The sequence below is a fragment of the Pseudopodoces humilis genome, chromosome 4, assembly GCF_049639895.1.
Source record: "Pseudopodoces humilis isolate 2021_Gansu_Grassland_sample_001 chromosome 4, ASM4963989v1, whole genome shotgun sequence".
Lineage (NCBI taxonomy): Eukaryota > Metazoa > Chordata > Aves > Passeriformes > Paridae > Pseudopodoces > Pseudopodoces humilis.
The window spans coordinates 38,286,271-38,303,935 of record NC_142203.1 but is presented as its reverse complement, the minus strand read 5'-3'; the positions used below and the strand labels follow the sequence as shown (position 1 = coordinate 38,303,935).

Genomic DNA, 17,665 nt, shown 5'->3' with positions numbered 1-17,665 from the left:
GTTGTGTTTTTTTTCAGTGCACATAATAGTCAGTCTGGTACAGATGGCTTTGTGATCATACTGGAAATAAAACAGAAAAAACCCTTCTAATTATTTTTAATTTTACACAATTCATGTTTACACTTCTCACTATTCAGTATTTTCTATAAAATGCAGTCTGCAGTATTTTCAAATGACACAGAAATGCATATTGAACTAATTAATATTACAAGATAATATGAAGCTTTATCTTAAAAATACCTTCAGCAAAATAAACTTTCATTCTGTCAATCCTAATTAAAAAAATATTAGAAATATACAGTTTAAAAATAATCAGGATGAACAGTACTGATTAGTCAAAAACTTTTAGACCTCGATAGTCTGTGTTTACCCATGTTTATATATGACATATGACAGTCTGCAAACAATTAATATAAAAACTGCAGTGCAACAAACTGGTGAACATCACATGTATGTTTTGTTATTTTTTTTTTCTATCATCTCTTACTGTTTTAAATCAGCAGTGCTTCCTCTACTGTCATACTGAGGCAAAAAGACAGGGTCTAGGTTAACATCTGAGTGTTTTTGATGCTGTAATAAAAAGTAGAAATTTCACCCAAGATATTACAGCTTTTGAATATGTAGTATATTTTGAGTTAATAGATTGAGGGGGAATCCATCTGTCACATTTGAAAGAGAATTTCTAAGCAGAATCTCCTAACTGCTGACAGTACAAACAACTTCTGTTGTACAAAGGTGATGCAACTACCACAACATATTCAATTTTGGCATGTAATACTTCACAATACAGAAAAAAATCTAGAAACCAAAGACTTCCTCATCCATGCCCACTCTTCATTCTTTTACCTAAAACACCTCTGGTATGGTACATTAAAAATGTTATACAAGGTAATGAAAGTTTGTAACAAACTAAACAGTACAATTGGAGGGGCACAATGAAGTAATAAGTTAATTTTCCATATAAGGCTGTTTGGAAAGTTAAAATGTAATATCCCTTTCACATTTATGTGTTTTTCACCAAGGTACTGTGTTGTGGATGGGGTATCCTGAAAAAGACTGATGCCAAACATGTAGTTTTGGTTTAGCTAGAGTTGCTATTGTTTGTGCACTAACATTATGCACTAACATTATAAACCTAGAAGTGCTAATGACTCTGCTAGTTACTTTAAATGAGGCAAATTTTGATTTGGAATTTGGAAGGCGTGAGATGGAGACAAATTAGTTTTAGCTTAAAAAAAGGATGCTAAAACAAGCAGCTCAGCTGAGAGAAGGGCAAAGCCAAACACAGAAAATATTACTGAATCTTTATTCTGATTCTCACTTCACAATTTGCATCCTTTTTGCCTTCCAAGACCAGAATTTTGTTCAAAAATGAACAGATTCATGTTTGCACAACAGACCTACTATTGTGGTTGCCTGTATGTAAGCTTTTGCACAAATGCCTAACTAAAAAGACCCACCCAACCAAGAAAACCAACCTGAACCCCGACTAAAAAACCCTGACCAAACAAACCAAACCCAAAAACCTCTAAACTGCAACAACCCCCAAAAAACCAAATAACCTCCCCCCCAAATCAACCAATCCCATTCAAACCCTAAGGAATTTTAACTGCCTTATCAGGATGATCAGTCTCTCTCTTTTAGAAGCTTTTTATCTACCAGAAAAGGGGGTGAAAAGGGAAGTTTAAGAAGAAAACAAAAAAGATATTTTCAGTCTGAGCCTTCAATGATCCTTTATTTTGCATTAACCCTTTTCTTTTTAATTTGTATTCATATTTGCAGATTTTTGTCTAGCTAAGCACATGGATGTTACCTGTAAGCTTGCTTACATTTCACATCCTGTTTCCTCTACAGTTCATGATTCAAATGTTTTAAAACCACTGTGTGATGTTCATACTGGCACTCAAAAGTCATCAGCCAGCAGGAAGCTTAGTTTCTATTTAAAAGGATGTGGATTAAAACTAGCCACTGCACATCTACATTCATTGAAATAAATTTCCCTCTCTCACAGACATAATATGCATCTTTAAAAACTTCAATTATTCCAATACTAACATTTCAGATTTCTCCATTTCTTCCACTTTCTATTGTAAGAGTCATTAGATCAACTGATTTATATTTAAGGCTATGTGGTACCAGCCCTCATCTGAGGGATATGCAGCTATAACCATCAGCTGGTGGACAAGGGTACATCAGTTTTGAAATGTCATAATGTGAAAAGTAGTAGGAAAAAAAAACCCACTGTAGTCCTGTAGGGAATGAAAATTTCAGTCTCAAGCAGATTCCTCTAAAAATTACACTGCTTTTTAACAGAGATAAATTGTAGTTCTTAAAGCATTAGCTGTCAAAATTTTTACCTGCCTCTGAATTCTACTACCTCAGTTGTATGGCACCCTTATTTTCCCTTCTTTTTGTGTGCTGCATTCTTTAAGTGTCACAAAGTAAAAAACCAGCATTGTCCAGGTTACCAGGTGTACCAATCAAATCTGGGGGGAATTCTTACCTTTCATATATAGTAATTTAAAGTTTCACCTAAAGGACTTGACAGGAAAAGAAACAGCAATGACATTTCAATATGGCAGCACTGCTTTAAATGGTAGTGTTTCCTCCCTCTTTAAAATCATACCAGATTTAAAGCAGTTATAACTATTTCAAAGAGCAATTGGTTGTGAACAACTAAAAAGCTGTCACTATTACAAACAAGTTAATCACTCACAATTATTTTTTCCTAAATAAACCACACAACCTTTGACAATAAAGCACTCTTTGGTGGACAATAGTTACATTGTGTACTCAATACTGCAGCTTCATAAAAAACTTCATACAAAGTAAGAAAGAACAGCCAATCAACACAGGAGAGTACCAATACTGTTAGAAAAAAAAAGCTTTTGTGGTTGATTCTCAGACTCAAGTGAAGACTTAAGCCCAGTCTGAATGCAGAACACAGATTTATATACTTAAAAGCTCCCACCATCTGGTGGTCAGCAGCTAAGTGATTGCCATCACAATTCATACACATGCATCATATATACTGGCAAGCCCTCTTTATAATAGAGAGCTTAAAATATTTACACCTGAGTCTGAATGTATGTAGATTTTGTTGGTTTTGAGAAAGTGTTAGGACGGTAGAAAAAGGTCTACCAAACATGTTGACAGTTCATTTTATTCTACAGGCAAGAAAGAGGTTGTTCTATTTCATTTTTTGCTGAAAAATACAGCCAAAGTGATCTTCCTTGAATTGCATCAAGTCCCTTCTATATCCCCTTCACTCCTGAATATCCTCTTCAAGACTGGTGGCTTATTCAAAATTCAGCGCAATACTGTTCTAGTCTTTGTGATGGATTGGCTGTTGAAATAAAACGTATTTGAGGGAAAAAGTTAAAAATTACCCAGTATGTATTTCAAGCAAGCATTTCTGGCAAGGTAAAATGAGCAAATAGTACTTCAAAGAAAGAAACAAAAAGTAAAATCACTGCATTTAATAACACAGTAATACTGATTGTCAAGAATGCATAGACTAATCTGATCATAGACAATACGAAGAAAATTTTGTTCCATATAGAAATGCAAAAGGGGATTCAAAATACCATAATTTCATTAAGTGCATTTGTGTAAAGCATTCCTTTTCTTCTTCTCCCTCTGAGGTATCAGACCATAGGAAAAGTAGGAAGAATAGGACAGAAACACATTTTTTTAAAGCTAGGTTTAGATTATATATAGAAAAGTTCTGAAATGATGTTTTTTAAGTATTTGAACAAGAAGGCTGCTTTGTAATATCTGGCAAAGAAAAGGCATATGAGATTTTTAAAGTGTATTCCTCTTTGTTAGCTTTTGTGATATTCCTCTATACTCCATTATAACTTTTGTTATATTTTGTAGTAACTTTAATTGCATTCCTTTAAGCACCTCTACCCATCAAAATGCCTTTACCACTCAAGATTTAATTTCTAAAATCTATACTACTTACTATAAATTTAATTTTAATTCTGTTCTGTGTGGTAACATGGAAAAGACCATTTAACTTGTGTCTTATGACTCCGCTGGTTTGGATGTGTTCACCTTGTTAAAATACAGACAAGAACTTCTTGGTAACTGGCAAATTTACAAGGAAGATGTCTTAACTGGAGAAATAAGGGCATCCACAGAGAAATTGTGTGTTACAGGCTAGCAATGTCATTTCCTGCAGTTCAAAAACAGTATTAATTCAATCACAAGTTATATGTTATGTCCATCAGTACTTTCTTTTGTAGAAGGCACCTGATGTCTAAAGATGTTCCACAAAGGAAATGCAGTGAGTGTTACAGATGGAATTGAAATTCCCTGCACTTTCTTTAAAATGCCAGAATAGTGTTTTAGCTGTAAATAGCTGTTTTGGCTGAAAAATCATTCTGGAGACAATCCATGGTAATGTCTCTTTAACAGTCTGAAGATGAAGTGGCAAATTAATTCCCTAGCTCTGCAGATTATACTGCATTAGGATGGGTCACAAGCGTGTTTCACATACAGAAAGAATTGGCTAAAGTGACATAAAGCAGAAAATGAGATTGATGTAAAAATGGTGCAAGAGTTTTCCACTGGAATGTATCAGAAAGAAAATGAAAGAATAAGGATACATAGTAATGTCAGAAGTTCAGTGAAGTAAATTAAGTCTTGACAAAGACCGATGTTGGTTAGGGCAGGATGTCAATATTGTAGAAAAAATTATTCTTCACCCTGCAATCCACTTGATCTGGATTAAGTTCAATAAATCTGAGCACTATGAGGTAACGCAAACTGCTCATACTTCAAGAAATTACATGAAAAAGCATGCTTAAAAAATGCTATAGGAAAAATAAAAAGACACCTACAAGACTAAGAACAAAGTACGGCATTCTAGATCCATTAAAATTATTTGATCATACCAAAACACCCTTCAGAGGGACCAGCACACAGTTAGCCCTCTCAGATTATAAAACAATTAAGAACTACATAACTGTGACAGAAAAAGGACAAATTTGATTATTGAATGTAAATGTAAATGTAACTGAACTTTTCAGACCTCCAAAGTCAGAAGAAAAGAAACGGTATATGGTGAAGTATTTGGGGTAGAAGTTTTAAAAAATCCATTAAAATATGAAGGAAGTAATTTGTGAAGTTTGAGATCCACCTGGTCCTTGGCCTTCAGAATCGTAAATCTGGCAATACACCTAAAGGACTTCTTAAGAAATTAATGAAATCTTCTGTGAACTCTATTTTAGGGATGCTGTTTTCTCCTAAGGAAAGGTATTTACATCTCACACAAAACAAAGGTCAGCTTGGAGAAATGACTTCCAGGAACTGAAAATCTCTCTTCAGATTACACACATGCATGAATGCAGCTACAAAATGCTGCCAGCAGGTTAGGTTAAAACAAGGAGAAGCATGAAGAATTAAAACAGCAGGCAGAATCCCAACAAATCTATTTGACCAAAACTGATGTGGTGAAAATCAGGCAAAATGGAGAAAAAAATCCCAACCAACCAAAATAAAAACCTGGAATAATACTATTGATTTTTAGTAAAATACCTATTTCAGAAAAAAAGATATTATTTTTTAATATGTTGTTCAATAAATCAAAACAAAGTCACAGCTAACAATTGTCTGAATAAAATTTACTGCAGTCTACTGACTATTTCCACTGATTAACAGAGCAAATTTTTCATAACTTCACTACCTTCAAGGTAACAGAATGAAGAAAGAGAAAGATGAACTCTGTGAGGAAAAAGCTGCAAAACAACTTAAATTTTCAGTGATATTTATAAATCTAGCCACATAACATAGGAAGTAGTTATGTGACATCTTTTACTCTTTCCAGTCAAAATCTCTTCAGCACCTGACAGACCCATTTGAAAATTTTTCACTAAGAGTTTAAGACAAATTCCAGTAAATTGCAAACAATGGAAATTGTCTGGATATTGTTTTAAACTATGCTCTCAGGCTCATCTTTTAATGACCTGGAGAGTTGCCACAGAGGGGTGTGATCACATGCATAGACAAAGATACATAGCAGTAGTCTGGCCATATGCTTCTGGGCCAAAAGGCACTTTCAGTCTTGCATAAACCCATTAGAATTTAGAATTTCATTAAGCTTTATCAAACAGGTTTAGTTCAGATTATCAGCCATGCTCTCAGTAAAAAAAAAAAATCTCATACCAGTATACATAAGCTTTTTATACACTTCACCTTTCCACAACCACTGCATTTCAGTTGTCTATTGAATTTTTCATAGTTTTGACTTCATGCATTTACTAGTATTTGACTTAATGCAGTGAGGAATCTTTCCATCTCTTACTCCAGGCAGAAGGGTTTCATCATGTTACCAGAATCCCTCATCTTCAGTAATTCTCACTCACATTAGGAATTCCTACATAAAATTCTCAAACTTGGAAGACTGAGCAACATAAATAAACTACCTAAGATGTAAGGTTCCAGATATTTTCAGTACACGACACAAACCATGTAATTGTTTCTCACTTTCCACTGCCAGGAGAAGGAGCCGAAGTATGGCAAAGCTCCTGCCAGCACTGGATACAATAGTTCAATGTATTTGCCTAGAAAACGGTTACAGGATCTGTAATGAGGGTAACTCTCACCTTTTTAAACTGTTTTTTCTTGCAGCAGACCTGGTAGTTCTTTTAGTAATGTCTGTACTGTCAGAAATGCTAGGTTCAGAGGTTTTATTTTTCTGAACACTGGACTGCAGAGTTACTCTGTAAAGAGTAGGAAAAAAGAAAGATTATATAATTGGAAAGTTTCTAAAACCACTGAAAGTAGGGTGTTACAGTTGCAATAGGGCAAACAAGTATCAGCTGGCTTCTCACAAATCCTTCCACAAAGCAAGCTCATCTGCCTGAAACATCCTTCTCTTTCCTAATATCCCTGTTATAATTAGGGTAATGTGATTTATTTTTATTAGGAGCATACTGATTTGCTTTGCTAGTTGGTTTTCTTGGGCTTTTTTTGCTTGGAAAGAATCAATCAAATTAATAGTTTTGAATTTTGCATTAGGTATTTGGAAGACAAAAATACCCAAACCAGCATTTTAAATTACGCCACAAATTACAATAAAAAACCAAAAACCAAAAAATCAGCGTTAAAATCTGAAGTATGCAACAAAAACAAACATTATTTTCCAGACTGACATAGAACATACAGAATAAATTCAGAATAAAACCCAAGTAATTCAGTTTGTGAAGATCTAGCCTAATCTCCTTCAATTAACCATGAGATATCCCCTTTCAAATAAGAGAATCATTGCAAATATTAGCATTTTGCTCTTAGAGGGAATTCATGCATTTGAAATATTCAAAACTCAGCTTTATATGCTGGTTGTGCTCAAATTCTTCTCTAAAAGAATCTAATGCAATATATTAACTACTTCTTAAACAGGCAGATAAATCCTAGTGCTGTTTACATTAAAAAAAAAAATCCAGATTGTGAAATGCAAACAACTATTTTTATCCACCAGACAACTGGTTCACAAGAAAATGAAGTATTTTCCTATATGCTTGTAGTGAAATTATGATACTATGCAGACAGAATGTGACAACTGGTCAATGAAGTCCATGGATATCTATCTATATGCTTCATTTTATACATCTGTTTTCTATTCCAGCTGTGCAAGGTTCCAGCTATGAAAGTATGCACCATTTTAGAGATTCTGACCTAAGAGTAACTTAGATACTACTCTTTATTCTTCTGCTATTATCAGACCCTTAATTTTCAGTGGCTTCATTTCAGTCCAGTTGTATGAGCAGATTACATTAGACTGGAAATCAAAACCTTCATTAAATTGTGTAAGTTAGTCTGGTCGCTTAGTACTCTGAAGAAACTGCTTTCACAGAATCCTATATATGAATACTGAACTCTAACTTTTGGAGCAAAAGTGAAGAGGAATGAATATATGGGGAGAAAATACACATTTATATATTCATGTAACATACTCAACAGAAACAGAAATGGAAAAAAACCTCCAATGTTTTCATTGTTTTATATCGGCTTGATTTCAGAATTAGAACATGCATTTGAGATAACACAATTTCATCTAAAATATATTCTTTATGCAGTAAAACTGATCAGCAATGTTATTTTTACTATACACTTCTTGATTAGCAAACAAATGACTAAATAACCACAAATTTCAATTATTTTTTGTACTTGAAAAAAAATCTCTCGTAATAGTTCAGCTTTGCAAATTATTGTCACTCAATTTGCAAATGTTCAAACAAAACTGCCAGTTGCCCTGAGGTAAGATTCAAGGTTTCTAGTACTACCAAAATGTAATGCAAATTCTACTGTAAACACAGGACATTCAAAGCTGAAGGAATTGCTTTCACAGGAGGCAGAAAAAGCTACCCCCTGATACCTTCAACCTCATATCATACTTCTTCAGATAGAACAAATTATTTTAATGAAAATGTCTTCCTTGCATGCCCAAGGTGAAAACATTTAAAACCTGAAAACTTATGCTATAGTTTCTATTGTGATTGTAAAATAGTTTTAACAGGTTCTAATATTAAAATTCTTTCTTCAGTGCCGCAGTAATCATAGAGAATGAACAAATGCAGTCTACCACACTTTCAACCAAGCACTAAAAATTACAGCAGTGGTGAAATAAGACTTGCATTATACCTTTCATCTGGTCTGATAGAAACTCCTAGAAATGAATGGAAAAGCACAAAGTCTGCTTAACCTCATACCATTTAGTCACTGAAACAGAAACAAATCATAGCACATACTGGTTAAGTAGTGCTCATGCAGCCAGAAATATGGAAAAATCATCTTTTCTCCTTAAATACATACATTTGGTCTTTTTCTGCATAAAATGCATGCAATATACATATAAAAGAAAGCAGAAGTTATTGGAATGTGATCTTTGTAATCTTTCTCTCATAAACACACATTGTTTATAGATACCAGAAGTAAAGAAAATTGGTCCGTGTGCATGGCTTAAACCCATATACTTATCTAACATGAACTGAAACATGAGCCAACAGTGTGCCCTTGTGGCCAAAAAGGCCACTACTGTTCTGGGGACCATCAGGAAGAGCACTGCCAGCAGGTAAGGGGAGGTGATCCTTCCCCTTTATTCAGCCCAGGTGAGGCACACCTGGAGTGCTGTGTCCAGCTCTGAGCTTCTCAGCACATGAGAGACACAGATCTGCAGGAGAGAGTCCAGTGGAAGGATATGAAGATGATGAGGGGACTGGACATCTCTGTTATGAGGAAAGTCTGAGGGAGCTGGGTCTGTTCAGCCTCCAGAAGAAACGACAGAGGGGACCTCTTCAATGTCTGTCAGTATCTGAAGGGGGTGTCAAGAGCCAGGCTCTGCTCAGTGGTGCCGAACAATAGAACAAGAGGCACTGGGCACAAACTGATGCACAGGAAGTTCCACCTGAATGTAAAGAACTTCTGAACTTAACACCTGTACTTCTTTACTGTGCTGGTGACCAGGTGCTGGAACAGATTGTCCTGAGAGGTTGTGGAGTCTCCCTCACTGGAGATTCAAGAACTGTCTGGACGCAGTCCTGTGCAATGTGTTCTGGGATGACACTGCATGAGCAGGGAGCTTGGACTGGATGACCCACTGTGGTCTATTTCAACATTATCCATTCTGTGACTCTGTGAAGCACTATGAATTATCAAGATAGCGCTTTGCAAAAACACTTAAATATTCATCTTTTCAACATATCATAAGGTAGCCTTTACTTCCAAGAGTATTTCATCTTATCCATTCAAAACAAAGAAAGAAAATAAAAGAAGCTATAAATAGAAATGTGACTTAAAATAAAAATAGCTACCATGAAGCCAAAATTACCATAAAAACATCCTTGTAAGTTTGCTGCATTTACCACAGAGCATTACCATATTTACCTCAGAGCCAGCTGTGAGCAGGTAGAATCTTTAACGTCATCTGCTCTTCAGTTGATATGTCATTTTTACACTTCACATACCTGCAACTTTACTGGCCTACTCTACAGTAAAGAATAACTGAAATCACTGTGAACAGAACACTTGCTAAATTATCACACAGACATTTCCAAATCAGACTAGAATTCTAGACTTTCAAGGCTGATAGCACCTCAAGGAAAACAGACAAGGTACCATTTACACCGCTGTCTGACATGTTGTTACAAATAAACACCCAGAACTGCCTTTGAGCCTGACAACTGTCAGCTGAGAAACAGCAACAGTGCTATCACAGCTTTCATTAGAATGTTACTGCATGTATGTTAAAGGTGAGAGAAGAAACTAAAGTATGGAATTTTGGTTTAACACAATTAGACTAACAGCCTTCCCTTGACAGCAGGTTCAATAGATAGCTTTTATAACAGATGTGAGATAAAGCCACGGTAGAGGAAATCCTGCCAAAATGTCAGCATGAAAAAAATATCCAAAACTATGTTAGAGAAGTCTAAGATCTCAGGACACCTACCTTACTGCTTTGTAGCTGTTGACATAAAATATTATGTCATACAACTTTCAGAAACACCAGCAAACACATCTGATGTACACAAAGGTTTTCTAACTCAATGGAATATGATAAAAATGAAAAGAACCACAACCAAACACAATAACAAAAAACCCTACAAAAACCAAAAAAGCAAAAAACCACAAAAACCCCCCAAACCAAACCAAACCCCAACACCAGCAACAAAAACACCAAAAAACAACAAACCAAAACCAAACCAACAAACAAACAAACCAACCAAAAACCCAAAAAACAAACCACCTAAAACCTCAGGCTACAGGATGCTGTAATAGTCACACTATTAAACATACATACTAAGAATTTTTCATCTCCAGTTCATTTGCAATGGAAACATCACTTGGTAGCTCTGATCCTAAATACATAACACAAATAGCAGACTAGTTTATTCATTACTTTCTTATTCAAGCTAATACCTTGACCTTTAAACAAATAGAAAGTTGTTTAAATGAAACACTGTTTGTGTCAGTAGCAGCAACTTTTAAATAACTCACAACTTTTTTCAGCATTTAACTCAGTGCAGGGTGGAACACAGGCACACCACCAGGACACAAAAACCCAAAATCCACAGCCTGAGACAAAATCCACAAAACTTGAATTGCAAACAGCACAATACACATTGGACAGAAATCAAGCCACACAATAAGCTTCTTTTAAAATATGTGATTGCAATATCCTAAGCACAGATAAAGAAAAGAGAGGTTACACAGATGCATGTCTTTGTCTGCAAAAGGCATTTTAGTCTTGCCAACCAATCTGGGCAACCTGTCTTACAAGGTCTGTCAAGTGCAATATTGCTTTCTCCTTCATCACCTCATGATTTTTAAGAAAATAGACCTGAGACCTCTACCACTCTTCCAAGACATTAACAGGCGACAAGTGACTCATAACTCCTCAGCATATAAGGCTCCAGCCAACACAACTTCCAGGCTAGCCCAGATTGATCCATGATCCTTGCTGATAATTTGATCTCTTAAAACACAAGAGATTTTAGCCACAGAATGGAAAGTTAGGCAAGCTTTTAAGAAAAGCCTAAATGTTTTCCCTCCCTATACTTAAACCAACATTGTATGATTGTAATCTTGAAAATCAAGCAGCAGCACCAGTAATTGGAAATTCACAGCAAATGGGAATAACCAAATTGCTTGCATCATATCACATCAAACAGTCTTTTTTCCTCTAGCAAGGAAAAAGTGATTCTAGTTTTTTGACAGAACACACACACAGTAAGAGAAAGAAAGGATGACAGTTGACTGAAATTGACCTTACAGCACAGTACAGCAAAACAAAGCACAGATTATTTCACCTCTTTAACCTGTGCTTTAAGTTTAGCTTTTTAGTATGTGCTCAGAAACCTGAGGTCTAACTCAGAGACCACTGAGAAAAGAAATAGTGCTTCATACAGTGTAAAACTTAGAAAATATACATGCAATGTTACTTAGAATAATGCTTCTCAAGTATCTTATTTGACAAAGTTAGGGAGAAAAATTAAGCCGAAGTGATCTTCTTCATCATTTTTTTCTCAAAAAGAACAGATTAAATTGACCTCAGTGAAGGTTAACTGAATAGCTAACCTGTCCAAAGTCTCCCAGTTCTTGTTCTATAGTTATTCAGTAGGTTAGCAGAAAGAGTTTCATGCTTTTTAAAAAGTGCAGACAAAAAGTTGCAAGGCCAAAGGTAAGGATGACAGAAAATCTCAACCTTCATACCTTGTCAGGAGAGAATTCCTATACTTACTTAGTAAAAGACTTTCTGACCATTTTTTAAATCTGAGAGCACCAAGGCTTCAAGCATTCACCCAAAGTAACCATTCTACTTTGGGAGTGGTGATGACAGAGGAGCTCCAGGGAGACTCAAAAACAAGGAAAAAAGTTCATTTGCATTTCCTGGCAGTTCTGCATGCTGTTGGAATTTTTGTTTGACCAAAAGATGTAAGTTGTCATTTGATGAAAACACTGCACCTTTTAAGTAGAAGCAAGTCACAGAAATCACTACAGCTACTCTGATGAAAGTGAAGAAAGAGTGGAAATTGAACTCAAGGAACTGATGTTATTAATGTTTTCTCAGCTGCTGAATACAAGTAACAGAATAAAGGAACGTAAGTAGTCTCCTAAAGCTCTAGAAAACATAATTGTAAGCAAAGGATGATGAAACCAGACTTGCTGGGTAAACAAGTGAGCATCGTCCTAACACTGCAACCTGACCCATCTTCTCTTCTGTCAAAAAGGTAAAGGAAGTCATGTTTTATGCCATGGCATATAGTATTTGATCTCTTTGTAGAAACAAAGACCTACTGACATTTCTAACGAATTCTAATCCTTGACATTTTATGGGAATAAAAGAATGTGTTGGGAAACTAGCCTACTTTACAAGTTCATGAACTTCAAAGTAAAATTGAAGCTAACATCTGCATCTGCAATATGCAAAGGATAGGATCGTATTTTAAAGCAGTACTTTTTCTTTCTTACAGATAATTTTGCTTACGTACTTTTGCTTATCTGCAGAGAAGAAAAGCTTCAAAACTAAAAATTATTTTAACTATAAGAGCTCTTTGCCTTTGTATATTGCAAGCCAGCCATAAAAATCACTCAATTATTCTACAAAAATATACACAAGAATGTAACAAAGCCAGAGCAGTGAAATTCACTCTTGCAATAAAGCAAGTAAGAAATATGACATGAAAACATGCAATTGTGAGACATAGTAGACAGAAAGTGTGAGCTATTGTAGAGAAATGGAATGGGACACTTACACAGTGGCTCTCTTTCAGGGGATCCTGATGGTTACTATGTTCTTAAACCATCTAGACAGAATAGCAGGCTGGGCAGAAGGGAGCCACAAACAATCCACCAGATGACAATGCTACACAGTGTAGACACCAGCATAGCTAGGAGCCATCTAAAAAGGGATTGGAGGGGGAGGTAGAGATGAAAAATAATCAAAAGCAAAAGCTATTGGTGCATTTTAGCTTGTTTAAAGTTCTTCAAAAGGAAGAGGCTCTAAAAGCTTTATAAACTTTGCCAAGCATTTCTTACTTTCTATGACTAACAATCCATGCAGCCATAAACTGCCAGTGTAGTACCCATGAGCTGCTGGAATCAAAGCAAATCTTCTGAAATCCTCACCAAAGTCACCTATTTCAAAGAAAGTCTGTATCACTCTTGGAAATAAGTGCACACATCTCTGACCACTTGCAGCCATCTCTAAAGCAGTTGGTTTAGCCTGAATTCACACATCCTACTTCACAATCATACATTCTGATAGTAAAACATTACATCAGAGACAGGTAAGTTTGCAGAAACAAACAACTTATGTAAAAAAGTAGATGATGGGGTGTATTACCTTTCCATGTAAGAACCAAAAGCCAATTCATAATCCTTTGCCTCAGGATTAATTAATTAATATTGCTTCTCAGAACACACAAAACATCCAGTCATCAGCGCATAAAGAATTTATACAGCCAACTTCAATACACAGTCTATAGAAATCCCTTGTGACTTGAAAGTAAATAATGCCTCCACATTTTAAAGACTGTAACTGTCCAAACTTCTGGTGCTCTTACTTTGCCCTCCCACCCCGCTTCTTTTTTCCTTGGAAATAAAACTACTTGGAAGATTTAGAATTTTCTTTTTGTTTGCTTAGATACAATTTCAAAATTAATTTGAAATTAATGCAACTTCACTGCAAGAATAATTATTTTAACAGACTAAACTAAAAAGGAAGGAGATAAACACCTCTTGTAGTAGAAAAAACTTCTGACTCATGTAAGGCAGCCAAATATTCCTTGCAATAAAACAACAGTAACACAAATAAATTTATGAATTTACACATACATTTTTCACCAAAATTTTTCAAGTTGCAAACCATAAAAATAACTCAGGGGAACAGAAAGAGGTAAATTGAAATTCCTTGAGCAACAATGCACAATGTAAAAACCAGACATAAGCTCCAGGTCAATTATTTTAAGTCTATACAAGTACCAGCTAATTAGAGCGGACATGTTGCATAACATTTCATGAGCCAAATAATATTTTAATAATAGATAGGTCTTGTATTAAGAAGGTATTAAGACTATGGTTCTGAATAGATTACCACACAGTCCACATTCATCATATGGAACATATAGGAAATGTGGGGCAATTAAGTACTTGACAACTAAGGCAGTTCTCTGCCTTGGAAATGAATCTGCAACATAGTCATTTTTTACCGTGCTATTTGAGGTAACTGAGGTGATGTGTTTTGGCATTTTTTTAAATGTCAGCTGGGCACAGTCATTGTTCTGAGTATGTTGTTTCTTATATGGCTGTCTGTATAAATGATAAGCATGAAGAGAAGACAGTAATTTAAAAGAAAAGCAGAAATCAGACATAGCAATGTGTGAAGGTTTCCAAATATATATTCCTTTACCTTCATCACATTTTTACTACATGCTTCTCACTTTTTCTAAAAGTCTGATGACAGTGATGATCTTAAAAAAGAATTAAAAAGGAAATAAAAATGCCAAAAAGGTAGCAGCATCATATCCTACAGAAGGACAACACAACAAAAGTCAAGTTGACTGTAGCCTGTGACTTTGGTGATGTGTCATCTGCAGAAGTCTGACAGCCAGGGGTCACCACTCCTTTCCTAGCAATCAAATGAGATCCAACAAAGTTTTGCAAGTGTTGCATTCTCTTGCAGTTTAAGGGCAGATAGAAAGATTTCGTACCTACAGTTCCTACAAGCTATAACAGATGCAAACTGTCTTTTACAGGTGGTGTTTCAGGAATTGCCTAAAATGAAGAGACTACCAGTTTCACTGACAGAAATGCACTTCATTGTTTACTGAAACAGTGACTACTCGACCTTCCAGATCTAACAGACATTATCACAAAGCCACAGGACTTAGGGAAAGTTTTTTTCCAAGGGGAAGAAAATGAAAGGAAACTAAAAATCCTTCTTTCAACTCTTTTAAAGTAGCTGACTACTTCAAACACCAGCATGTATCTTATTTGAGCCAATCAAACAAAACCACTGTCATATTCTCTCATTTTTATACTACCACAGAAAAGGGACTGTTTTGTGATTAAATTAAAAGTAAAGCATCCAGAAGTGCTATAGGAGCTTGTAAAGTGCTGAATACCAGGATCATAAACTATGCAGAAAGCTAGAAATTCAGTCATGTAGTTCTTCAACCAAATTGTTCTGCCTCCTCAGCATTCACCAAGCCTTCAAAGAGATAGTGAATCTCATGTTTGTTTCAATGGAGTAAAAGCAGCATTGATAACAAACATTTGGGGACAATGGGAAGTATGCATGAAGAAGAGGATAAAAGTGTTTCTGGCATTTTATATATTCAGAAACTGACTTACCCTAGTGGAGATGCAGTTGGAGCTCTTGCTTGCCTTCTGCTTTTCAGAGCACGAAGCTTATCCCCTTGTGTTAAACAGTTTGTTTCATCATCATCACTGTACTGGATAAGTGGAGGAGGGAAAGGGATAAATCAAGATTAAATATAGACACTTCGATATTTAAGAATTAACCTTATTTTAAAGTTTAAAATTAGAATTATCTCAACAGGATAAAGTCAAAGGAAATTCACTTGCATAAATATAGTTCTGCTCCTTCCAGTTTCCTGTTTGCTGCTTTTGAAGCTGTAAACCATTAAGTGGTGTCATGAATTACATGCATCAGATTATTGTCTGAATATGTTTAAAGCATTAGAGGCAATATATTATAAAATCTTTTCTTAGGTACAGTATGCTCTTCACTAAATACAGCATTTCCCTCCTTCACTTGCCTTTTCAAAACAGCAGTACTGCCTTTTCCAAAAAGCACCATTAAAAGGTATTACGGAAGTTGCAATTACTTAGAAATTAAAATGAGAAAAAAACCTCACCCTCTCATCCCCTCCCTTCAAATACACACAATGAGGCAACAGACAATCTAAAACGAAATCAGTATTTTTGATTGCAGAATGTGGGTAATTTTTTTCTATTATTGACCTAAAACTACAAGACTAAAGCATGATGATGCTCCTACTTCACCTGTGTTCTGAACTCCATTTTTCATAATTGCTGTCCCTAGTTTTTCCCCCCCATATTCTTTTATACAAAAAGGGTGAACAGAAAAAAAAATTGATTAACAAAGTTTTAGTGTACCCACAGGTTTTTTCAAAACCTGAGAGATTCTCAACAGTTCCAACTTTTACAAGAGCACAATATTTGGATGGTTACCAGTTCAATGTCCTTTTGGATGGTTCTCCTGTTTCTTGTGTTATTAATTGAAATATCATCTACTCCTGACAGAATTCTTGTTACAGCAATTTTATGGTTTCCTTTCAACTTTGCACGGAAAATATCCCCTTCTGTCCAAAGTTCTGCCTGTTTGCTATCATAACATGGAAAAAAAGGCCCAAAATACAACAAATTAACACTGAAGATTGTTAAGTGTACAATAGAAGAAGAAGAAGAAAAGACATCTAGATTTATTTTTGGCAATAATTTACACTCAATCTACTTACTCCATCAGGAAGTGCTGCTGTGGTCCAATCACAGAACCAGGTCTATTTATCCTGATCCAGGCAATAGTTTCAGCAGCTGTCATCCGATAGTGCTTCATGATGTAACAAGCAATAAGTGTGCCAGTTCGTCCAAGACCAGCTGTGTAAGATAAAAGAATGGCTTCTTTTATATATCCGTCTTCATCTGGAATCTGCTATAACTACAGACCCTATTACTTGGACCAGCCTAATTTATCAGAACCAACCTCTACTTATCAAATACGGTAAGGGAAACTTACTCTTCAATCTTTTTCTTCATATACGAGGCTACTAACACGCTGTTCATATTTTTTTGAGTGAGTGAGGTAACTTTCCAAAACCAGCAAATTCACAAATGTCAAGTAAGTTTAGCTAACTTTATTTACCTATCTATCTATGAGTATATATGAAGGTATGGGAATGTTTTTAAGCATGGGATAAAACAGTTGGTTTTTATTTTTTTTTTCCAGAATTCTCCCAGCACCTTCTTGCAAACTAATCATACATTGCACTGAAATCAGATGTTCTTCCAGCCCCTCCTCTAATGAGTCTCTTTAACTCTGAAGAAAAAGGCAAATTTTGCAATAAGCAAGCCTGACCACTAGCTAGGATAGGCAAGAAGTACTCCAGAGTGAGAA

The 17,665-nt window shown here is 35.5% G+C and overlaps 1 protein-coding gene across 9 annotated transcripts in view; it reads right to left on the bottom strand.

Moving 5' to 3' along the window:
• Positions 1 to 17,665, bottom strand: part of CDC14B (cell division cycle 14B) — a 69,119-nt gene that overhangs the window by 24,194 nt on the left and 27,260 nt on the right. For 4 of the 9 annotated variants that reach the window (XR_015772425.1, XM_014252255.2, XM_088054529.1 and 1 more), the window contains exons 10-12: positions 17,010 to 17,148; positions 16,723 to 16,876; positions 15,859 to 15,959 (exon numbers count right to left, since the gene is read on the bottom strand). Coding sequence is in view for 8 of the 9 variants with exons in the window: in XM_014252255.2 (XP_014107730.2) it covers positions 15,859 to 15,959; positions 16,723 to 16,876; positions 17,010 to 17,148 (394 nt within the window). In the remaining variant the exon portion in view is untranslated. Of the gene's footprint in view, positions 1 to 79; positions 3,347 to 6,611; positions 6,729 to 13,259; positions 13,406 to 13,590; positions 13,642 to 15,858; positions 15,960 to 16,722; positions 16,877 to 17,009; positions 17,149 to 17,665 lie in introns of those variants that run through there. The other 5 variants (XM_014252252.2, XM_005522614.3, XM_014252253.2 and 2 more) reach the window with 5 other exon arrangements.